Source organism: Cajanus cajan, chromosome 9, assembly GCF_000230855.2.
Source record: "Cajanus cajan strain Asha chromosome 9, NIPB_CcT2T_4, whole genome shotgun sequence".
In the NCBI taxonomy this organism is placed as follows: Eukaryota; Viridiplantae; Streptophyta; class Magnoliopsida; order Fabales; family Fabaceae; genus Cajanus; species Cajanus cajan.
This window is the reverse complement of record NC_138525.1, coordinates 22,965,704-22,987,748: the sequence shown is the minus strand read 5'-3', so window position 1 is coordinate 22,987,748 and position 22,045 is coordinate 22,965,704. Positions and strand designations below refer to the sequence as shown.

The following is a 22,045-nucleotide window of genomic DNA, read 5'->3' as shown; positions in this document are numbered from 1 at the left end:
CGTGAGACATGGGTTGCTGACATGTTTCACCGTATCAACACTTGGTTTGGATAGGTGTTGAGGCCAACATTTGGTTTGGATGTGTTGGTTACATCATGGATTATACGGTGGTGTGACTTTGCTTTGGATGTGGATTATGTATACATAAGGTATGGATTGTATACTAGGGTTATGGATTTCTTTAATTAATATGTATGCTATTGGTTTATATCTATCTTGGAAATACATGTTGGTTTGAACAAATAATTGTTAAATGATATTTATACTATGGTTGGTTTTATACGTGCTAACCCTTATGTTTCCATGTGGTGGAACTGTGATGATCTCACTATGTGGGGGAGCAGATCAGGTGTGAAGCCATAGGATAGCAAGGAGTCTTCTGGGTAGCTGCTTTGAGAAGTGGCTAGGCTTAGAGCTTGACCAGCACCTAGGGTGTTTCTGTTAATGGTTAATGTTAATATATTTTGGATGACTGTATGATTTTACTGAGAATGACTAATATACTTATGTTTGCTATTATGAAAACAATTTTTACACTCTAGCGTAGCTGGCTTTTGCTCTATTTTTTTTATTATAAATGCTCTTTTATTTTGGTTGGTTATTGATGTGATGACCTAAGGTGGGTCGTTACAGTATTTGTGAGACACTTTATTTTCTTTTATCTCTCATTGTATATTGTTTCTAGGGTAGGTTACTTGAGGACTTTGACTCCATTTAACCTAATTTTGAAGTACACTCATTTTCTATTTTTTCAGTAGTAGAAGTGGGGTAACATTTAGCAATGCTTGTGGGTGTGATTAGTAATTAGGCCAGGATTGGGCCTAGGCAAAATTTTACATATTAGACTCATTTTGCTCCTAATTTTTCATAGATTTGATTTAACTAGGTTTCAACCTTTGTGGATAAACCTAACTAAACCAAATCAAACATTTTTGAAAACATTAAAGTGAGCAAAATGCCTCCATGGTCGCATAGTCTAGTCTTCTCCTTTTGGCCGAGTTTCTTTTCTCCTTCAAAGCACTTGAGAAGCTTGTGCAACAAGCTTCTCCTTAGCTTGCTTCCCAAGCAAGATAAGTGAGAAGCTTGCTCCACGAGCTTCTTAACTAGCTTGGACAGTCAAGTCAACCAAACCATGGTTCATTTGAACCATGGTTAGAGTTAGCTTCCTCCACAAGCTACCTCCTTCTATAAATTTGTAGCTCTAACCTTCTCCCTCTTTTTTGATGAATGAAATATGAAATTTCTTTAGAATTTCTCTCTTCTCAAAGTCACCAAAATCGTGGAGAACATTCTCCTTAGGTTTTCTCTCAAAGGCACTTCAACCTTTGAGTTAGGTTCCTCAAGCTTCTTCATCTTCTTAGAGTGGCCGAACCTCCTTAATTCTTCTTCACCATTGAAGCTTCCTTCAAAGGTATTCTTCATCATTTGGACGAGTCAACCTCAAGAGAAGACGGGACTTAGCATGGATTTACTTGAAGAACATCAATCTCCTTCAAGTAGTTCCATCATCTACAGCCGAGGACGCATGCCGAGCACTCCGCTCGATCTTGAGGTCAACAGGTTTCCCTTCCGAATACCCTCCTCGGATAAGGATGCACCTGTGCCAAGCACACCCTCGGTCACAAATCCAACTCGAGTTCAACAGGTTTCCCTCCCGAGTACCCTCCTCGACTAAGGACGCACCTATGCCGGGCACTCCCCTCGATCTTGAGGTCAATAGGTTTCCTTCCCAAGTACCCTCATAGACTAAGGATGCACCTGTGTCGAGCACCTCCTCGGTCACAAATCTAACTCGAGTTCAACAGGTTTCCCTCCTGAGTACCCTCCTCGTCTAAGGATGCACCTGTGCCGAGCACCTCCTCGGTCACAAATCCAACTTGAGTTTAACAGGTTTCTCTCCTGAGTACCCTCCTTGGCTAAGGATGTACCTGTGTCGAGCACTTTCCCCAGTCAAGCACTCACTCGATCACATGCGCACTCTCCTTGACAATCTCCTACGCGGCCTAATATCCCTTCCAAGGATATACCTACGACGAGTACTCTCCTCGGCCCAACACCCCTATTAAAGCATGTAGCGAGTACCTTCTTCAGTTAAGGATGCACCAGAGCCGAGTACTCTCCTCGACGAGCATTCTTGTCGAGGAAACAACTTATGCCTAACACACCCTCACCGAAGATAGATTGTGCCTAGAACTATCATATTGAGACGCATTTCGCCGAACACTTCGTGACAAATGAATCCTACTCGAGCCTTCAACAGGTCCCCCTACCGAGTACCCTCAGCTAAAGACAAGCATGTGTCGAGCACTCTCCTCAGCCGAGTACCCTTTTACCGAGCAAATAAGCCAAGCATCCCGTTCGGTTACGAACTCGCAACTTGTTAAACTCTCCTCATTCGAGTATTCTCCGGCTGAGGAGGTCTTCTGACCACTTTGCACGACCGAGTACCCTCTTGCCGAGGAAATATGTTGAGCATCCCGTTCGGTTACGAACCCACAGTTTGTTGAACTCTCCTCATCCGAGTATTCTCTGGTCGAGGAGGTCTGCTGACCACTTTGCACGGCTAAATACCCTTTTGCCGAGGAAGTATGTCGAGCACCCCATTCAGTTACGAACTTGTAGCTTGTTGAACTCTCCTTATCCGAGTATTCTCTGGTTGAGGAGGTCTGCTAACCACTTTGCACGGTCGAAAACCCTCTTGCCGAGTAGGTATGTCGAGCACCCCGTTCGGTTACGAACCTGCATATTTTATAGTTGTGTCGAATACTCCATTACGAATAAATTACAAGGAAAATAAAGGCAAAACAAAACTTCATTCAAAAGGCCTAATGGGTACGGCTAATTAAAAAAGGATTCAAAAAACATTCGAGATAACTCAAACAAATTGCACTAACGGCCGAGATACAAGGCCCTTGACAAAAAGTACAGCCCGCCCTCACCGACCAACCCGTAGCCCTACCACTATGCCTTATCCGATGCATTATTGTCACCCTCATCCCTCGCCTGGATATCGGCTTAGTCGTCTTGGGCCACAACCTTCTCGACATGGGTTAATATCCCTCGCGGAGGAGCATTCTCATCAGGCTTCGCACCTCGAGGGAATTCATCATAAATTATAAATATCCCCCTAGGAAATCCTTTCCGACGTCAAACTTGAAGTCATCTAGGACGTTGCAGAAGTAGAAAGCCTGACAAACGGCATGTTGAAAGCCAACATCGTGCTGCGCAAGAATCTTCTTGGTAGTGTCTGCCTTCTTCTTGGCAATCGATTCCTTTAAACGATCAATTTCACTGGTTTCTGCATTCGCCTTGGCCTAAAGCTTCTGAACAGTTAGCTTCAAGCCATCTGCTTCCCTCCGGTGCACATCTGAAATCTTCTTCAACTCAGCCGACGCGATGATCTCGACATTGGCTGCCAGTTCTTCTTGTAAGTTCCTCTCAACCTCCTTCAACTGACCTTGAAGCCTACCCTCTCCGATTGTCTGCCTCATCATCATGTGTTTAGCTACCAACGAGGTCCGAATGTCCAATTTGCAGAAAAGCTTGTACTCAGCCTCAAAAGACATACCATCCAAATATTGCAACCCACCACCAGAAGTGATATCCAGGCTGACAAGGTTCTTGGCCTGGGTAGAAGGTACAAAGAAGTTTGACCCTGCCACCACTTCGGGCACGACAAATGCACCTGCTACTTCAAACGCTTCGTAGATGAGCTTGGATGATCAGTGTCATCAGTCGGGTCAGAAAGCTTCCTCCGACTTGAGCTTGTTTTCTTTTTCTTTGGATCAGATTTTGGAATTGGTGCATTAGCCAACTTATCCCTTAAAATCCACAAGGCAAAACGAGTTGGAGGCACCTTCCCACTTGCCTTGGCCGCGCTTACCCGGCGAGCAAGCATAGCGGTCACATCCATGTCATCATCAAGCCCAGTCGTCATTCCTACAACAAAAATGAGTTAACATCAATATAACATGGACTATTATAACTGAATCCACAATAACATACCTAGAATGTTAAGTTCTATGTTGCAAGTGTCAAAAATATCTAAAAGGCCTCGGATAGGCAAACCCTTCGGTAACTTATCCAGGAAGCTAATAATTGTTTGGTCTTCGGCGGTGAGACCTGAGGAGGACATAGCTTCAAAGCGCGTCGGGGTGCTTGTCCAATAAAAGGGGAATAAATTCTCTCGTTGACAGTCCACAAAAGCAATTTCTCATATCCGATCCCCACTGTATTTTGAAGAAATCACTCTTGAAACCCTTGTACGAGGAGGTGAACGCCCTCAAGAACCCCTGCTTAGGCACTCGAGCTAAGGAAACCCACTTGGTTAGCTTGTTGGGTCGACATATGTAGTAGTACAAGAAGGAAAGGGGTCGAGGAGTGATGTTCAAACAAAGACACAGGTTCCTAAACGCTTGCATAGCCGCCCAAGATTTTGGGTGTAGTTGGGTCGGCGCAACATTCAATACTCGTAGCACCCCTATCTTAAAGTCATCCAATTGCAACTTTACTTCTAAATCCCGAAACCAACACGAGTAGGCGTAGGAAAAATCATCTTCCTTGGGCTTACGCTTGAGACATACAAAGTCTGTGTTCGGACCCTTGTCATTACATGCCTTCCCCACTCCCAAAGCTCCTTCCCCACTCACAAAGCACTTCTTGAACTTCACAAATTTATCCAATAGACCCTAATCCAAAAAGAAAGAAAAGTATATTTCGACTTCACCGTCCACCCACTCATACTTAGGCATCTCGAGGGTCCCATACTCTATTTTGACTCGGACTCGTTGGTCGACCTGCTTCACCACGAACTCCTCTGCATCACCATTGTCATGCTCGGCATGTTCGGGGACCTCGTTGCCCCTCACCTTGTTGCCCCTCAACCTAATTGCTTTTGGAGAAATCACCTGCCCTATATCATCCTCGTTCGAAGAACCCGTCCTTTCTAGGTAATCCGAGGGGAACAAAACCTCGCACTGTAGGGACTGTTGGTTTGAGTCGTTGTTGAAACTAGAATCTCTCTCTCCCAATGTCGACCTCGACGCGCTCGACGAAGTCCAGCTCCTAGCCAAAGGGTTTTCGCCGTCCGTGTAGGCCAAACTACAAATGGAATCAAATGCTCACCTTAATCGGTTACCTCGGCCGCTCTCAATTAAAACTCAATGCTAAAAAATTTTACAACGGGTAAAAACCCCAACACCCATCGCCTATTTATAGGCAAGGTAAAAAGAAGGTGAAAAGACACATCAAGTTTCCAATCGTTGGATCCCAATCATCGAAAGGTCCAGATCCTGTGACCGTTGAACTCTCAACCACTCCTGCAAGACAAGGGACAGCCACTACACGCAACGTGGTATGTCATCTCAATAATAACTGACCACAAGTGTTCGGCTGCCCTCGAGAGCAAACCCCTCTCCTTAGTCAATCACCATGGCTTTGGGAATAGGGGCCTCAGCATGGTCAGCTCATAGATAGACCAAAGCAACCACATCGTAATCTAATGGTATCATCTTTGTCCTTATAGTCCTCGACGTTGTGGGGGTTGTATACTAGAAGGTAGCCGACTCGACCGAGTACAGCCAATGCGGCCGACTTGGTCGAGTACATCAAAGGCAGTTAACCTGGTCGACTTGGTAATATTAGGATCAGTTGACTCGGTCAACAGGATCGACATACTCGACGATGCAGAATTAGGCCATGTGAATTAAGATGAGATTAATTTACATAATAAACCGGTTTAATCCCCTAATTTTTTGGGGCCCATTCCCTAATCACGGTCCAACTATAACTAGTATAAATAGACCCTGAATAAGGTACGTAACTGATTCTGAACTACCACATTTAATATGCCGATCACTTATTGACTTGAGCATCAAAGTATCTTTTGCAGGCATCCCCCTCCTCGGACTACGCAGAGTGGAATGCGAAGGCCTCGACCGAGAATCAAGACCATGGTAATTCAGTGATAAGTAAGGTGTGCCTCCTAATATAGGAACAGAGGAGATTTTCAGACGATGGGTGTGGCTAAAAACGGCATCATGTGTTAGTTTGTACGATTGTCAACATAGGCCTTCAATGGTTTGTGATATTGTTGACGTGAAAAGAAAAAAAAGAGAGTACATTGTATGTAGTGAATAAAAAGAGAGAGGGAAAATGAGACCTAAACTTTTGATACCTTATTAGGTTTGATGAAATGTATGTTTAAAGTATTGACCACTCTTTCAATGACTTATTTAGAATCCCTAATTTTTAACTATACAATATTAACATACAATAAGTGCTAGAAATATACTTCTATTAATACACTCATTCATATTAGTTAAATTTTTTGAAAATCATAAAATTATGAGGAAGAGAGTCATTAAATAATGTGAGACCCGTTAAAATTTATATTTTTTTTGATAAATATGAACTAATAAGAAGTATGTTTAAAAGAGTATGACATAAAATGTGTTATTAGTATTTGTTTTAACATATTTACTTATTTACATAAACATAAAATCATGTTTAAATATATATATATATATATATATATATATATATAGAGAGAGAGAGAGAGAGAGATCTGTTTACTCTAAGAATAAGTCTACCTAGATTTATTCCGTTCAATAACTCATGTTTTACATCAAATTGCAACGATCCAACCATTGAGTTTAAAGTTCTTAATGCATAGATTAAATTTGTAAATTTTTAAAAAATTTAAAAACCATTTGATACTTCGTTTCATTAATTCAAATCAATGTATAAAATGATTTTATGATTATCCGTCAATTTGAATTAATGAAATGAAGTATCAAATGATTTTCAAATTTTTTAAAATTTTGTAAACTTGATCTATACATTAAGAACTTTAAATTCAACAGTTAGATCGTTAAAATTTGATGTAGAACATAATTTATTGAACGGAGTAAGTCTACGTAGACTTATTCTTAGAGTAAACGGACTCCTCCTCATATATATATATATATATATATATATATATATATATATATATATAGATAGATAGATAGATAGATAGATAGATAGATAGATAGATAAATAGATAATAAAATAAAGAAAAGAATAAAGATATAGATATGGTTAATGTATGTATGTTAGTCCAATCCTTATGCCCATTAGAAATTTAGAATGATACATAATTCTTCTAATTCTTTGGTTCTCACAAGTTGTATTTGATTGAGCATCTATTATTATACATTTTGGATCCACATTCTTATTGGTCTAATATGTCATATTTTGATTGAGACAAATTTTAAAATTCTAACTCGCCCTAATATTGAATGAACTCAATAGTTTACAGGTTAAATTAGTTTGGGTCAAGTTAAACCACTGAGTTGGATTGAGTTTTACACCACTATTAAGAATTATTTTAGGAAAAAAAGAGCAATATAAGTGGTCAAAGATTAAAGTATAACAATTAACTTATATTTATAATTTAAGAAGTTTTAGAAATACATTTAACTGCACAATTAATGACATTGGACAATAATCTTGGGGAAGACATTTTTTAAGATTTTAGGTGACTAAGAAAAATATAAGAAAATAATTTTCCTTCTGAATTTGACCACTTGGTTCTGAGGAAATTTTAAAGTGTTTTGGCCATGTCTGATCTTACTTAGTGATCCTATTTTGCTAACTATGATCACTAAAATATAAATTATAAATAATAGTTATTGCAACAAAAATGATAAAATATAACACTATTACTTTTATTACATCTATACATCATTCAAAAAGTTTGGATTTACCAAAATTTTTAATATAACTTGTTACTAAATGTGAATTGAAGTAAAATTATCCTAACCGAACACCTAAATGATGTATACTCTAAATACCACTGCACTAAACCAAATTTTATTGTACTGCATAATAATTTCAAATAAAAAAAACAATTATATATATATATATTTTTTTTTACTTTTTAATACATTCTATTACTATTATTATTTTTATTTGAAAAACTAAGATGCCTGTCCAACACAAAGTCTATTATATCTAATACAAAAATAAACTACAATGAATCAAACTGTAGGAATTCATTAAAAAAAAAAAATGGGGAGCTCTTGCTAGGAACTCGTCAACACAGACAACTTCTAATGAATTATGAAGCAAGAGAATTATAACACTATTTGCTACAATGCCTGTTCTTTCTAATCTGTATTCCTACATAATGAGCCCAATAAATAATTTGAGAATTGAGACTATTATGCTACGAGTATGACTAAGATCTTCTCTAAGGTTTTAGTCATCTAAAAAAATTATCACAACAGATTTCTGTCTTGCTTCAACTCAGCATCACTCTTAGTTTTGATCCACCACCCATTTCCACATTAGTTCCCCATGTCCTCGGAAATCTTGGTATTTATACATCTCTTGTACTAGGCTGTACCTGACTGCTGCCAGAATTCGGTACTTGCGTTTCTGCTGAACGTTGATTTGGTTGATTTAAAATTCGGTTCACATCTTCAGAAATAATTTCCAACTTATGGAAGTTCTTAACAACATGAACTTCTCTCAGTTCTCTGGCCAAAGACATTTTAACTACATCCATGGCATTCTGATCCACAGTCTTGCACATCTGCCAATACAGAGGAAGAGAGAATTCATATAGATAATCAGCATAAAAATGTTTACCACTCTCTAACATCATGCAGTTATCCTTCATAGAGAAGGCACCACAGATGAAGATTGGTAGAACATGTATTTTACCTCATTATAGAGAAAAACTAATTGCAATCGATCTGGATTGTAATCACATGCAGAAATAGCAATTTCCTCTGAACCTGCGGAAAAGTGGAAGAAATAAATTCAATCTTTCATTAAGGTATGTAGATAGCAACAAAAAATTGTGAGAAAAGTTATTCAAAGAAAAATACTGAAACCCAAAATGCAATACATAGAGAACAACACATGGATACAATATCTGATGCAAAATAGGCAATTTCTAAGGTCTGAACATGAGACGAAGCTAACAATGGATAAGATAGTATAGTATTAGTACCTATTGCTTCAAGTCGGGGTAGTGGATCAATCATTTGTGAGTCAGAATCTCCCAATGTATAACTTGGCATGTTTGTCGCCTTGGATTTACCTTTAAATTCTTCATTTGCCACCGGATTTTCTTTCAAATCACCCTGCAGAAGTTCGTAATGTAGTCAGTTCACAAGCAAGTTAAGCTATTAGTGCTTTAGGGGTCTAATTTGCTTGAATGCAAAGCACCAATGAGCAGATGTTTGTTCTCGATTGTTTTGAAATTTTGTTCATTTAGAAAAAATTCTTGTCCTCCATTCTTGCATCTTCCTAAAGCCATAACCCAACCCCAAAAAAAAATTATAAATAAAACAGCCAGTTTTTTTGTTTTGTATCCTAGCACAATTAAACTACTAGCTTCATTTATTAACAGTATCTCACGCAAGAAAACATCCAATTCAAAAATAAATTCAGACCAACTAACATTTTGAGCCTGAATCCTATGCATTCCAAAGAGAAGAATCATGAGTAATAAAAAGATTTTGTACCATGGAGCACTAATGCACTTACAAAGTATTCTTTCTGATACTCAGCGTTGAGACCTTTCTCCAAGAGAAGAACCCTTCTTTTTATAAAGTCAGCCTGTCTTCTCTGCATATCTTTAAACTGATGCAATATGGAGGTCTTTTGACATAGCTGTGCTTGGTTCCCAGCATTGCCAGAACCATGTGCACCTTCAGCAGCCATGCCACTCACACCACTCTTCTTAGATTGGTTGCAGCTCGATTGCACACTTGTCATATTTGCACCATTAGCTGCTATGTCACTCCTACCATTTTCACAAGATGGGTTGCAGCTGGACTCCACGTTTGACATATTTGCACCATTGTGCACTTGAGAACCAACTTGTCCTTGAACTGGTAAATTTGCACTCGCACCACTCTCCTTAGATTGGTTGCATCTCGATTGCACATTTGTCATATTTGCACCATCAGCTGGTATGTGACTCCTACCATTTTTACCAGATGGATTGCAGCTGGACTCCACATTTGAAATATTTGCACCATTGTGCACTTGAGAACCAACTTGTCCTTGAACTAGTAAATTTGTAAATGGAATATTCAACTCCTGACAGATGACCTTCTGAATGTTCAGATCCTTATCATCAACAATATCATGCCACCTTCCATAGCCATGCCTTAATAGAAAAGAATGAAGTTAAAAGATTACATCAATAAAACTAAACAACAAATGTTACAGCACAGCAAACTACCATCTTTCAAATTCTTTTTCCACAAATTATAAAATAGAATAGAAATACCAACATACAAACACAAATTAAGTAGAAATGTACAATACAAATTTATGTTATTTAGGCCTAGAAGTCTTTCATGGTTAATATCATGCTGTTGGAACATCTTTTTACATTAAATTATATACATTCACAGAGAAAGAGAGGCATTTCTGTAAAAGACACAATTCAATTGACCATGCATACAGGGAAAATTATCTATTAAAAGACATACTTCAACACTGCATGCAACAACACTAAATCATGCTCCTCCTTCCATATCTTTGTACCCTTCAAATTTGCATAGCGTAACAAGATATCATCTGAAAAAAGCGGAGTTTGAGGATTTTCTGATGCAAACTTCGCCTGTCATTCCACATTCAAACATAAAGAAAATATTCATAAGCAAGAGGAAATATTAACAACATACCCTAACCTTTCAACAAAATAAACAGAAAAGCAATAAATTTAATTTAGATGCATAAATTTTAGTTTCTCTACAAAGGAAAAAAAATGTACATATAGAAGTAATATAATCATCACAGATTTCCAGGTATGCATAATAATTTTAAATGAATAATTATTTTAACATGTATTTGATCAACAGTTCAGGATCGATAAAAAGGGCGAAAATATTAATTCTATTCTACCTTGATAGAAAACAGAGAGAGAATAATGGTCAAATTAGCAGTATTCATAGAGTTGACCATTCATCCAGATACTATCCCAATTTTCTTTTAAAATAATGGTCAAACTAAACAGATTTTCATGAATACTCCCTCCAGTCCTTTATATAAGAAACAAATAGCTAATTTATCAAAACAAATAAAAGTAGTTAAGATGGTTAATTTTCATTAATAATGTCATAGAATTAAATTTCATTCCAAAAATACCCTTTGAATTGATTGGTTTAAACAGTGGTAGTCTTAAATGACACTGCACCTAATTTAAGAGATAACTTTTTTAATCAATTAGTGTAACTTGTATTGTGGATGCATTTTTTGTTAAATGCATCAATAAATGCATCCACTTGCATAAGGGTATAAAGGAAATTAGAAATTAATACATCTTAAATTAGTAATTAATACACTTATTTCTTATAATTAGGACCAAAAAGGTGTACTCGTTTGTTTCTTTTATATATAGGACTGGAGGGAATATATATTTGGCATGAAATTTTGCTGGGAACATTATAAGAAAGGAATTCTGGATAAATGAATTTCTAACTTATACATAATTAGACACACAACACAAGTGGTTAATTAAGCGATTGTTTTATTTTTTTAAATGTTGGTAGAATTTTTTTTTTAACTGTAGCACAGGATTGGGATGTGTGTCCAAATTAATCTAAGCTACATATTTTGCATTTATAGGGTGTGAAAATTGATTTTTATCGTAAACCACACTGACCCTAAGTCATGAAGTAGCTACACATTACCCACACTTCTAACATAGTTGAAATTTAAGTAATTAACTGTTCCAGAAGACCAGAACTGTACATATTTTGAAACAATAATTCCTTTGCACTAATTTTTCATGAATTCTTTTATGTTTGGGGTAAAGGGGCCGCAAGAGAGAATAAATAATGCCAAAATAATATACTAAACAAAAGCAATTAAAAGTTTAAAATAAAAAACTATTTGAAGAACTTACTTTGTCCTTTATCAAGAGAAGAATTGCAATCCTTACAAGTACATCTTGTATTCGAAGTCCTTCTTTTGGAACACCATCTACAGACATTATAAGCAGCATTAGAGTTATTAATAGAGATATAGAGAGAAGTTGAGAGAGAGAGAGAGAGAGAATATTTCTGAAGCTTCCAACAGAGATCAGGAGTATAGCAACAGCTTCCAACAGAAGCTATATTTGGCTATAACAGAAAATAATAAATATGACTAAGCACTAACAGACTAAGTAATACAACCGAAAAATATAAGGTCCTACACTACTTCTGTACATGAGAAAAGTAAAGTGTAAAACTATATTCCAATTGGTATGGCTTTGTAGTTATTGTAATTTGTACTTGCTCTTCTCTGTTGTGAATTGGGGCCTTTATGTGAGTGAGAAAGACAAATTTGAGCCATACGAGCATACATGGATGGATAAGATATTTTTTTTATTAAAATTCACATAAGTTTTTAAAAAATTCATGTGACTTGTTAAAAAATACCATAAGTTGTGTGTTTTAATCTTAATCATTGTGAAAAGATCTAATGATCAATATTTATTCTTCTCACTCTCACATAAAAAAATACCCTCTCACTACATACATTCCCAGTGGTCAGATATCAAATATCAGAGATTTCACAAAACCCTCTCTCAACTTTTTCATGCTTTACATTCTCATAAAATCTAACAAGCAGAAAGGGAAAATAAGTAAACTGAAAGCATATGACGAAAAAAAACAAAAGAAACAGAAAGTATCAGAATAATAAGAATCTATTACCAGTGAATGTAGGGGAATCAGTTATTTCTTCCGCAATATGAGACAAGAACAGTTTTCCATACCTGTTCCAAATGTATGTTTATATATTACATTCACTCACATAGAATGCTCAAGGCATGTTATAAATCTCGTGACAGGCAATAAGAGTATCAAATAATGTTTTAAAAATCTATTTCATACGGTACTATAAAAATGATAACAAAATAAATGGATTCTAATTGCCCATTTCAACTCTTGTATAGTATAGACCAAGTTTAGTACTCATTACAAATACTTTTTTCAATCAAATACAGATCCAGCAAGACCAGCACCTGGATTCTCGACATTGATTTACTCTTATCCAAGATCTATATCATTAAAAAATAGAAACAAAGCATTAAATTTTAGGTAACAAATAAATGGAAAATGTCAGATTAATACTCTTCTATTTCTTCATAAGTCTTCTGCTTCATGTGGGAGGTAAAGTCTTTCCAATCAAAATCACCAACCCCAAACCTGTAATTGAATCACTAAATGAGATAAACAACAGATATTTTCATGCAAAACCCTTTCTCCAATGCATAAGGTTAATAAAGAGACTAGAAAAAAACATAAACCAACAATCAGGATATAACCTCATCAAAAGTTGAACAAAAGCAGTCCTTTGACTTTGATTAAAACCAAGTACTTTCAGAGATTTTCCTTCACCTTCCATTAAAGGAAGTGGCTCCATGCTATCTGCTGCAAATGTGTAAAGGAAATTTAATATCACAGTCAATGACAGATAATTGAAGTCCATCACTAGTATTAATAAATATTCAAAAAGTAAATACTGATATGTACCGCGAGCTTTCTTTTTGTGAGACCTTCTAGTAGTAGTAGTAGTAGCTTCACTTGAATTTGAATCATCATCAGTAACATCCGCTTTGTAATTCTCATCTTCACCGTCAGAGCTTACATCTTCCAAACCACTAAAACCACCCCCCTTAAAAGAAATCATCAGGAAAGTCAGGGAATTGCAGATATATGTCGATCTATATTTAGATAAATAATTCTCACAGAAAATAAAAAGGAGTGAGATCCATAACATCATAATAAGATAGAAACCAACATTAGAACACAAAAGGAAAATGTATTAGAACAGTTGAATGTATAGAAGGATAGAATTCAGAGAATTTCAGTAAAATGTATTATTAATGAAAATCAAGAGTAAGTAGTATCCGTGAGGTACCAGCTACATATATATAGAACAAGTCTGAGTGAAGTAGATAACAATCCTAACAAACTAACCAACTTAATGAGTTGGCAAATCTTAACAGAAAACTTACTATATTAGACTTAATCAATACAGCCGATAATAAAAGTATTTATTATCCTATTCTCTAATACACCTCCCACAAGCTCTAGGGGGATGGAACATAGTAGATGGGTCAACCACATTGAGCTTGGATCGTAGAAACAAAAATCTTTTTGGTGACAGAGTCTTGGTCAGAACATCTGCATATTGATGTTAAGCAGGATATGTGAAACAACAAGACCTCGAGTACTTTTTCTCGAACAAAAAAGATGTCTAGTTCCATATGCTTAGACCTCGAGTGTAAAACTGGATTGTGAGACAAGGCTATTGTGCTCTGATTATCACAGAGCATTATAGGAGTGTTAAGTTTAACTTGCAATTCCTTTAGAAGTGATTGAATCCACAAAACCTCTGTTACAGCTTAAGCTAAAGCTCTATATTCAGCATCAGTACTTGACCTTACAACAAGCAACTACTTCTTGGACCACCAAGATACCAAGTTAGGACCAAGATAAATACAGGCTACTTAAGTAGACTTCCTATAATTAGGATAGGCTGCCCAATCAGTATCAATAAAGGCAGTAAGATTGAAGGAAGTAGTAGAACTAGTAGGTGCAAACATCAGTCCATGTCCAATAGTCCCTTTGAGATACCTAAGTATCCTTTTAACAACTTTCCAATGCTCCTCCATTGGAGAACACATAAATTGACTCACCTTATTGACACTAAAGGTAATCTCTGGCCGTGTAATTGTGGCATATTGCAAAGCACCAACTACTGACCTATATAAAGTTGGATCATCAAACAAGGTACCCTCCTTAGCAAGCTGCTGACCACCAACCATAGGAGTAGACATTCCCTTAGAGTCTTCCATTTTTAACTTAGTAAGAAGATCAGCAATATACTTATCTTGAGACAATAATAACCTCCCTTTAGAAAGAGATTTGACTTCAATACCCAAGAAGTAATCTAAGGTACCAAGATCTTTAAGAGAAAAAATTTCATTGAACTGATCAATTATTTTTTGCAATAAGGAGGGAGAATTTCCAGTGAGGATAATGTCATCCACATAGACAAGCATATAGACAGTAGTTGTTGAAACAAAGAAAATAAACAGACTAGAATCAATTTGCTTTTGTTGAACCCAAGCATGAGTAAGATAGATGTTAATCTTTCAAACCAAGCTCGAGGGGCCTGCTTTAGGCCATAAAGAGATTTTTGCAGTTTGCAAACAAGATGTTTGGTTCCAGCCTCTAGGTTCAATAAAGCCAAGAGGTTGAGACATATAGATGTCCTCCTCGAGCATTCCATTAAGGAACGCATTGTTGATGTCAAGCTGTCGAAGAGGCCACTGAAAAGAGACTGCAAGAGAAAGAACAATCCTGATTGTCACGCATTTGACTACTGGAGAGAAGGTTTCAAAAAAATCAAGGCCAAGTTTTTGATGAAAGCTCTTGGCAACAAGTCTGACCTTGTATTTATTAATTGAACCATCAGGATTTTCTTTAATTTTGAAAACCCATCTACATCCAATGGGTTTTCTGCCAGAAGGTAATTCAACTAGTCTCCATGTACTATTGTCATGTAAAGCTTTGATTTCAGCTTGCATGGCAGCAAACCAATTAGGGTCAGTGAGAGCAACTTTAATTGTCTTTGGTTCAATGTTGGAAAGCAAGAGTGTAGGATTGATTCTAGGTTTGATAATTCCATTTTTGGATCGAGTAGTCATGGGATGAACATTAAGAGGTCTGGCAGAGGATAGAACCTAAGGGGATACAGTTGCAATAGGAGATAGGTGCTGAGAAACAGGGAGCTGAGATGAAACTAGAGGAGCAACAAGTGTGTCAACAGATGCAGGAGCAATGCCAGATGATGTAGAGGTTGAAGATGCAGGTGCAGAAGCAGAGTTGAGAGAATTGGGTTCTAAGGAGCTTGAGTTGGAGGAAATTCTAGGTTGAATTGGTGCAGGGAAGATGGATTGTGAGAACAAACAAGAGAGGAAATTGTAGACACTGAAGTTGTAGAAGTAGAGACATTTAATTTTGTAGTAAAAAAGATTATTGTAGGGAAATCTGCCTTCATTGAATACAACATCTTTGCTGATATAAATTCTTCCGAATTTACTTAAACATTTATAACCTTTATGGCTAGGAGAGTATCCCAAAAATACACACTCCTCGGATCTGGGTTGGATTTTGTGTTGATTGTAAGGTCTAAGTAGTGGAAAACAGGAACAGCCAAAGATCTTTAGAAACTTATAATCAGGATCCTTATTGTGGATCAGCTTGTAGGATGGTTGATAACCAACTGATGAAGAGGTTAACGTATTGATTAGATAGGTGGTAGTCAAGAAGGCATGATCCCAAAATTTCAATGGTAATGAAGCATGATATATCATGGCTAAACCAAGCTCAACCACATGTCTGTGTCTCCTTTCAACCATGCCATTTTGATGATGAGCATAGGGACAGGTAAGTCTGTGAATAATACCATGTTGTTGTAGAAAGGAAGTTAAAGAACGAAATTCACCACCACCATCAGTTTAAACTGATTTTAGAGGAATATGAAATTATTTTTCTGCTAGAGCTTTAAAATTTAGAAAATGAGAAAATACATATAATTTTCTGCAAAGAAGATAAATCCACATATATCAAGTACATGCATCAACACACATTAAGAAGTACAAATAACCACAACTAGATTCTAATGATGTAGGTCCCCAGACATCTAGAAAAACGAGTTCAAATGGTTTAGAATAAACTGTAGTTGAAGGTAGAGAAGGAATTCTATGAGATTTTGCAATACAAGACTCATAATAATCAGAAATTTTATTAACCGTGGGAATATGAATATTACAAATTTTTAAGGCTTTAGTTAGAGCATCATGATGTGGATGCCCTAACCGCAAATGCCATTGTTTGTAGGTACTAGGAACAGTATTTGTACATTTTTCAGAAAGAAAAATACACAGTTCAAATGAAATTGAAACTGAATTCTTCTTGATGTTAGCTTTGATTGATTCATTCTTTGCTAAAGATGAATGAAAACGATAGAGACCATCTTCACCAAGTTTTCCTTCAAGAAGAGTCTCGTTCAAATCCTGTGATTTGACAAAATAAGAATAAGGATAGAATACAAAGTAGACATTATTGTCTCTAGCGAACTTAGAAACACTGATTAAATTTTTGGTTAAGGTGGGGACAAGTAAGAGATCCTTTAGGGACAGATCAGTGGAAGAATGAATAGGGGACCTAAACATATTAGAACCAATTGAGGCAATAGATGTACCTTGGCCATTGGCCATGACAATGTGCTCAGCTCCTGTAAATTGAGCACTCTACAAAAGATGTTGTGGATCAAGAGTAGCATGGTGGGAAGCACCAAATCAGGAATCCATGTTGTAGCAGTGTTTAAAGTTGGAGCAGAACATTAAGCAGAAGATGCAGCACCCGAATGAGCTTGCTGGTTAGAGGATGATGCTGGAAATGTGAACCCAGGTGGTGTAAAGCCAGGACTAGGGAAAGTGAATCCAAAGGAACCACCCAATGCATAAGTAGGCCACTGTGTTGGGCCTAAGAGTCCAAGCATGTTGGCAGATCCATAATAAGGAATAGCTCCGGTGGTAGGAAGAAAAGCTGAGCCAAGTCCAAGATTCTGAGACCTATAACCATTCTGAGACCCAAGACCAAAGGTGGGGTAAGGAGAAAACGTTGGGCCAAAAGGTAGCCCAAAACCACCAAGAGACAATCCACTTGTGCGTTGATAACACGTGGAGGCCTCGTGCCCGGATTTGACATATTTGGCATTGAACATGAGGACCACAATTTCTGCCCCCACGTGCACCACCACGACCACGTCCTCCATCATGATTCTGATAAGAAAAACCACTGAACCCACCTTGAGATTCAAACGAAGAATTCTGAAACATATTTGGCTGAGAATTTGGCATTTGTGGCTACTGAAATTCCAAATTCACATTCGGAGCTCCATTTGCAGCTGGAGCAGTTTGGGCAAGATTAATTGTTAAGGGTTCTTGAATCACTGTTGCCTTTGCTTGTTCCAGTCTCGCTTCTTGAGGAAGAATCATGGTTTCAAGTTCTTCGAGAGAGAGAACCTCATGGCAACTGACAAAGGCAGTGATTGTAGAGATCAATGAGTCGTATTCAGGTGGGAGACCTCCAATGATACATTCAGCATGTTCGCGGGTTGATACAGGACTTCCAATCGAACAAGAGTTTTAATGATAGTACTGATGCGAAGCAAGTATTCAGAACAAGTTCTTGTACCTTTCTTTATAGTGCAGAGTTCAAGTCAAAGCTATGTCGCCTTAATTTTGGTGAGAGAATTAAAGTGTTGAAACACCATATCTCAGATCTGATACAAGTGACGACAGGAGACAATGCCTGCCTGAATCGATTCAAAAAGTGTAGTCAAGAGCCACAAAAAAAAGGAGTGAGTCCTTGCAATCCCATGTAGCATACTCAGGGTTGACGTTAAAGCTGTCAAAATGGGTTAGTCCGGCCATGTGGGTCGGCCCACCTTGACCCACTTTAAAAACGAGCCAACCCAACTTGGCCCACTTTTGATTTTCTCAAAATTTTTCTGGCCTGGCCTGGCCCGGCCCACCACAAGTTGGTGGGTTATACGGGCCAACCCACCAAAAATTCAAAAATTTAAATTAATTATAAATTAACATAATAGTCATAAAATTAACATCATTAATAGCCATAAGTCATAACTCATCATACAAAATTAAATACAAATCATGATAAAAGTCCAAAATAAAAATTTTCAATATCCCATCATACAAAATTAACAACAAATCATAATTAAATTTCTATTACAAAAAATAATTGGTGGGCTGGTGGGTTGCTCGACCCACCACGGGTTTAGCCCGGGTGGGCTGGGTGAAAGTGGGCCGGGTTTATATATATCCACCTACTATAAAACTTCCAATTTTTTTGGCCCGGCTCAGCCCGTTTTCAAGGTGGGTCGGGTTGGGCCACAGGCCACAGCCCATTTTGACAGCTCTAGTTGACGTTATTGGCATCGTGATCCTCATCGGTAAGGTAATTCATCAAAATCTTTGGATTGACAACAAATCTCTCAAGATCATGTGCACGAATTACAGTTGTGACTTGTTGCTGCCAGGTAACGAAATTTTTCCCATCATGTTTGCATGTGACAATTTGTGAGAAGGTGTTTGAAACACTTGAGGAAGTTTGATTAGAATTTTCAGGTGTGCAAGCCATTAGAGCAAGATTGGAAGCAGAAACAAAGAGAAATTTACAAGAAAATTTTCAAGAATCGAAAAAGGAGTGGGACAAAACAAAGTCTCAACAGAGAGCGCAAGAAGATTGCGATCAGGAACAGGGACGAATAATGTCGTGCAACCAAAAGACGCAACGGAAGATGATGCAGAACCAAAGCCGAAAAGAACACGATTCCCAGATCTCAATGTGCTCACGATGATACCATATAGAAGGATAAAGTTTAGAGAAATTCAGTAAAATGTATTATTAATGAAAATCAAGAGTAAGTAGTATCCGTGAGGTACCAACTACATATATAGAGAACAAGTCTGAGCAAAGTAGATAACAATCCTAACTAACTAACCAACTTAATGAGTTGGCAAATCTTAACAGAAAACTTACTATATTAGACTTAATCAATACAGTTGATAATAAAAGTATTTATTGTCCTATTCTCTAATCGAATGTAATCATACATTAACTCATTAAAAAAAGACAAAAAAAATAAACAAATTTTCTCGTAAATTAATACTTGTAAGCAGCATAAACACCTGCATAACATACCAGCCATTTGTTGCGGTTTCGCTTCCCTTTGCCCAAGGCATTTAACTCTTCAACTTGATGCTCTTCATACCTGTCTTTTAACAACTCTTCCCAGTAATTTGTTCTTTTGGAACTGGTCTCAGAGGATTGATTCTCCTTTGCTATATTTTGTGCTACCTCCTCTGCTGGCTCAACTTCCTCGATGTATTCAAAATTTGCCACCTAGAACATATAACAATCCATTTAGTCAATGAAAAGCAAAGAACCTGAAAGAATGGGAACAAAGATATTTTGAGCATTATTTGCTATTTTTTTAAAAGCACAATTGTTGTTGATAGATAAATGGTTCTAGGAAAGTAATAGAGGCTGAAAGCTCCTCCAACAAAAACTACTGCCACTTTACTATTCACATAACTTTTTCCTGGGCCCTGAAGTATGTAGTAGTACCATCAAGAACAATTTTGCTTTTGTAGAAACCATTCAAAGAAAATTGCACTTATGAATTTGGCACTATTTGAGTTTCAAAAGACCACCATAAAAAGTACTAGGAATGTGATGAGTTCATTTTTGCACTTGAGTGTTATCAATTAGCTAAATTTCCAATATTGAACATTTTTATTTAGCATATTTTCAACTTATTATTGCACATAGTTCAAGGCAGAGAAAATTTTCATTTCACAAATATAATGAAGGAAAAAAACTATCAATTTAAGCATAAAAAATTGTTTGCAAGATTACAAAAAGAAACATTTTGTTTCCAAGTAGTTCTGTGCCCTAATTCAGCAGTCATGCCAAAAAGAACATATTGCAATAAAAGCATTACAAAAACTAAAGGGGAACAAATTTAAAAGAAAAGAGGACCAAGGTAAATTGGCACCAAAGAGATCATCAAAACTTCTTAGGAATGCATAGACCACTAAAATTTCTTTTGGATAAGTTATGTGTATCCATGTGTGTCTTAATATGTCTATATACATTTATTACCTTAAAATGACAAATGATTGGACAGAAAACAATAACACCTCAAATGACCAATAACCAAAGAATGCATATGCAAGAATGCAAGTAAGATAGAAAGAAAAAAAAATGGGAGGACCAAAGTATAAGAATGCATATGCAAAGATTATATGATAGAGTCAACCTTAAAGGCCTTCAGAAATCCATCTTCATCTTCCCCATCCAAAGCAGCCTCTTCATCTCCAACTTGATTGCGATCCAACAATCTATTACGAACAAAAACTCATGAAATAAAATTCTTAGGTTTAGTAATATTTACTTGAGGAATGCAAGTTCTTGATTACCTGTCTATAGCATCATCATCATAATGAATTTGACGAGATTTGCCCACCTCATCATTCTCATCAGCAAATAACTCCTTTGAGCCATACCTTACAATATCATCTAACTCTTCCTAACCACAATTGTCAAATTTACACAGAAATCTTCATAAATACTAATTTTTAATTGGATATAGTTCATATCATTATTAAGGAATTCAAATATCCTAATCAACATTTTCTGTTGGTATTTTATATATATATAAAAGTATAATATGTTTAACATAATGTTATGCATATCTCATACTCAAAATCAAACAGACATAAAGATGGTAACGACACCCATATTTCCGGTCCAAACATATTGGTTAACAATACCTACAAATTACCCAATATTGTAAAAAGATAAAATAAACAAGATAGTAAATAGTAATTGTGAGGATGACAATAAATGACCATACATGATTATTCATTTGACAAAAGAAGAGATTTCTGATAATCCTAAGATAGACGACCAGATGCCATACTACTATTTGACATCCATTGCCATACAGTTTCCACAATCTTAGTCAATAATCAATATCATTACTTTTTACTTGAAAAAAGCACAAGATGTAAGATAACAACTAATTAATCTGAATTACATACATGTGACCTTGGCAATGAGACTGAAAAATGTTGTTATCAATCTTGACAACATAGGGCATCATTTACCTGGTTAATGTTTTGAGCCTTTAGCCTCCCTACAACCAGGTGTTCTAAAACCATTTTCTTCTTTGTCATCTGAATCATCCTTTCTTCAATTGTTCCCCTTGTTATAAGCCTATAAATCATCACCTACAATACAATACAAGAACTACTGTGATATCTCAAGTCAACAATAATCAACTACATACTGATGAAGAACAAATCCCAACCTTGTTAGTTTGTCCAAGTCGATGAGCTCTGGCCATAGCTTGTAAATCAGCATGAGGATTCCAATCACTAGTG

General features: G+C 36.7%; 1 protein-coding gene across 2 annotated transcripts in view; it reads right to left on the bottom strand.

Moving 5' to 3' along the window:
- Positions 1 to 7,967: 7,967 nt before the first annotated feature.
- The window catches only part of LOC109793281 (CHD3-type chromatin-remodeling factor PICKLE), a 31,233-nt gene continuing 17,155 nt past the window's right edge, over positions 7,968 to 22,045 (bottom strand). For both annotated transcript variants that reach the window (XM_083063418.1, XM_083063419.1), the window contains 15 exons: positions 21,973 to 22,039; positions 21,770 to 21,892; positions 21,080 to 21,189; positions 20,920 to 21,001; positions 19,800 to 20,000; positions 13,530 to 13,671; positions 13,322 to 13,427; positions 13,128 to 13,202; positions 12,708 to 12,769; positions 11,915 to 11,991; positions 10,497 to 10,627; positions 9,541 to 10,168; positions 9,002 to 9,134; positions 8,710 to 8,783; positions 7,968 to 8,578 (listed from right to left, as the gene is read on the bottom strand). In XM_083063418.1, coding sequence (XP_082919544.1) covers positions 8,363 to 8,578; positions 8,710 to 8,783; positions 9,002 to 9,134; positions 9,541 to 10,168; positions 10,497 to 10,627; positions 11,915 to 11,991; positions 12,708 to 12,769; positions 13,128 to 13,202; positions 13,322 to 13,427; positions 13,530 to 13,671; positions 19,800 to 20,000; positions 20,920 to 21,001; positions 21,080 to 21,189; positions 21,770 to 21,892; positions 21,973 to 22,039 — 2,227 coding nt within the window. In that variant the 3' untranslated portion in view covers positions 7,968 to 8,362. The remainder of the gene's footprint in view (positions 8,579 to 8,709; positions 8,784 to 9,001; positions 9,135 to 9,540; positions 10,169 to 10,496; positions 10,628 to 11,914; positions 11,992 to 12,707; positions 12,770 to 13,127; positions 13,203 to 13,321; positions 13,428 to 13,529; positions 13,672 to 19,799; positions 20,001 to 20,919; positions 21,002 to 21,079; positions 21,190 to 21,769; positions 21,893 to 21,972; positions 22,040 to 22,045) is intronic.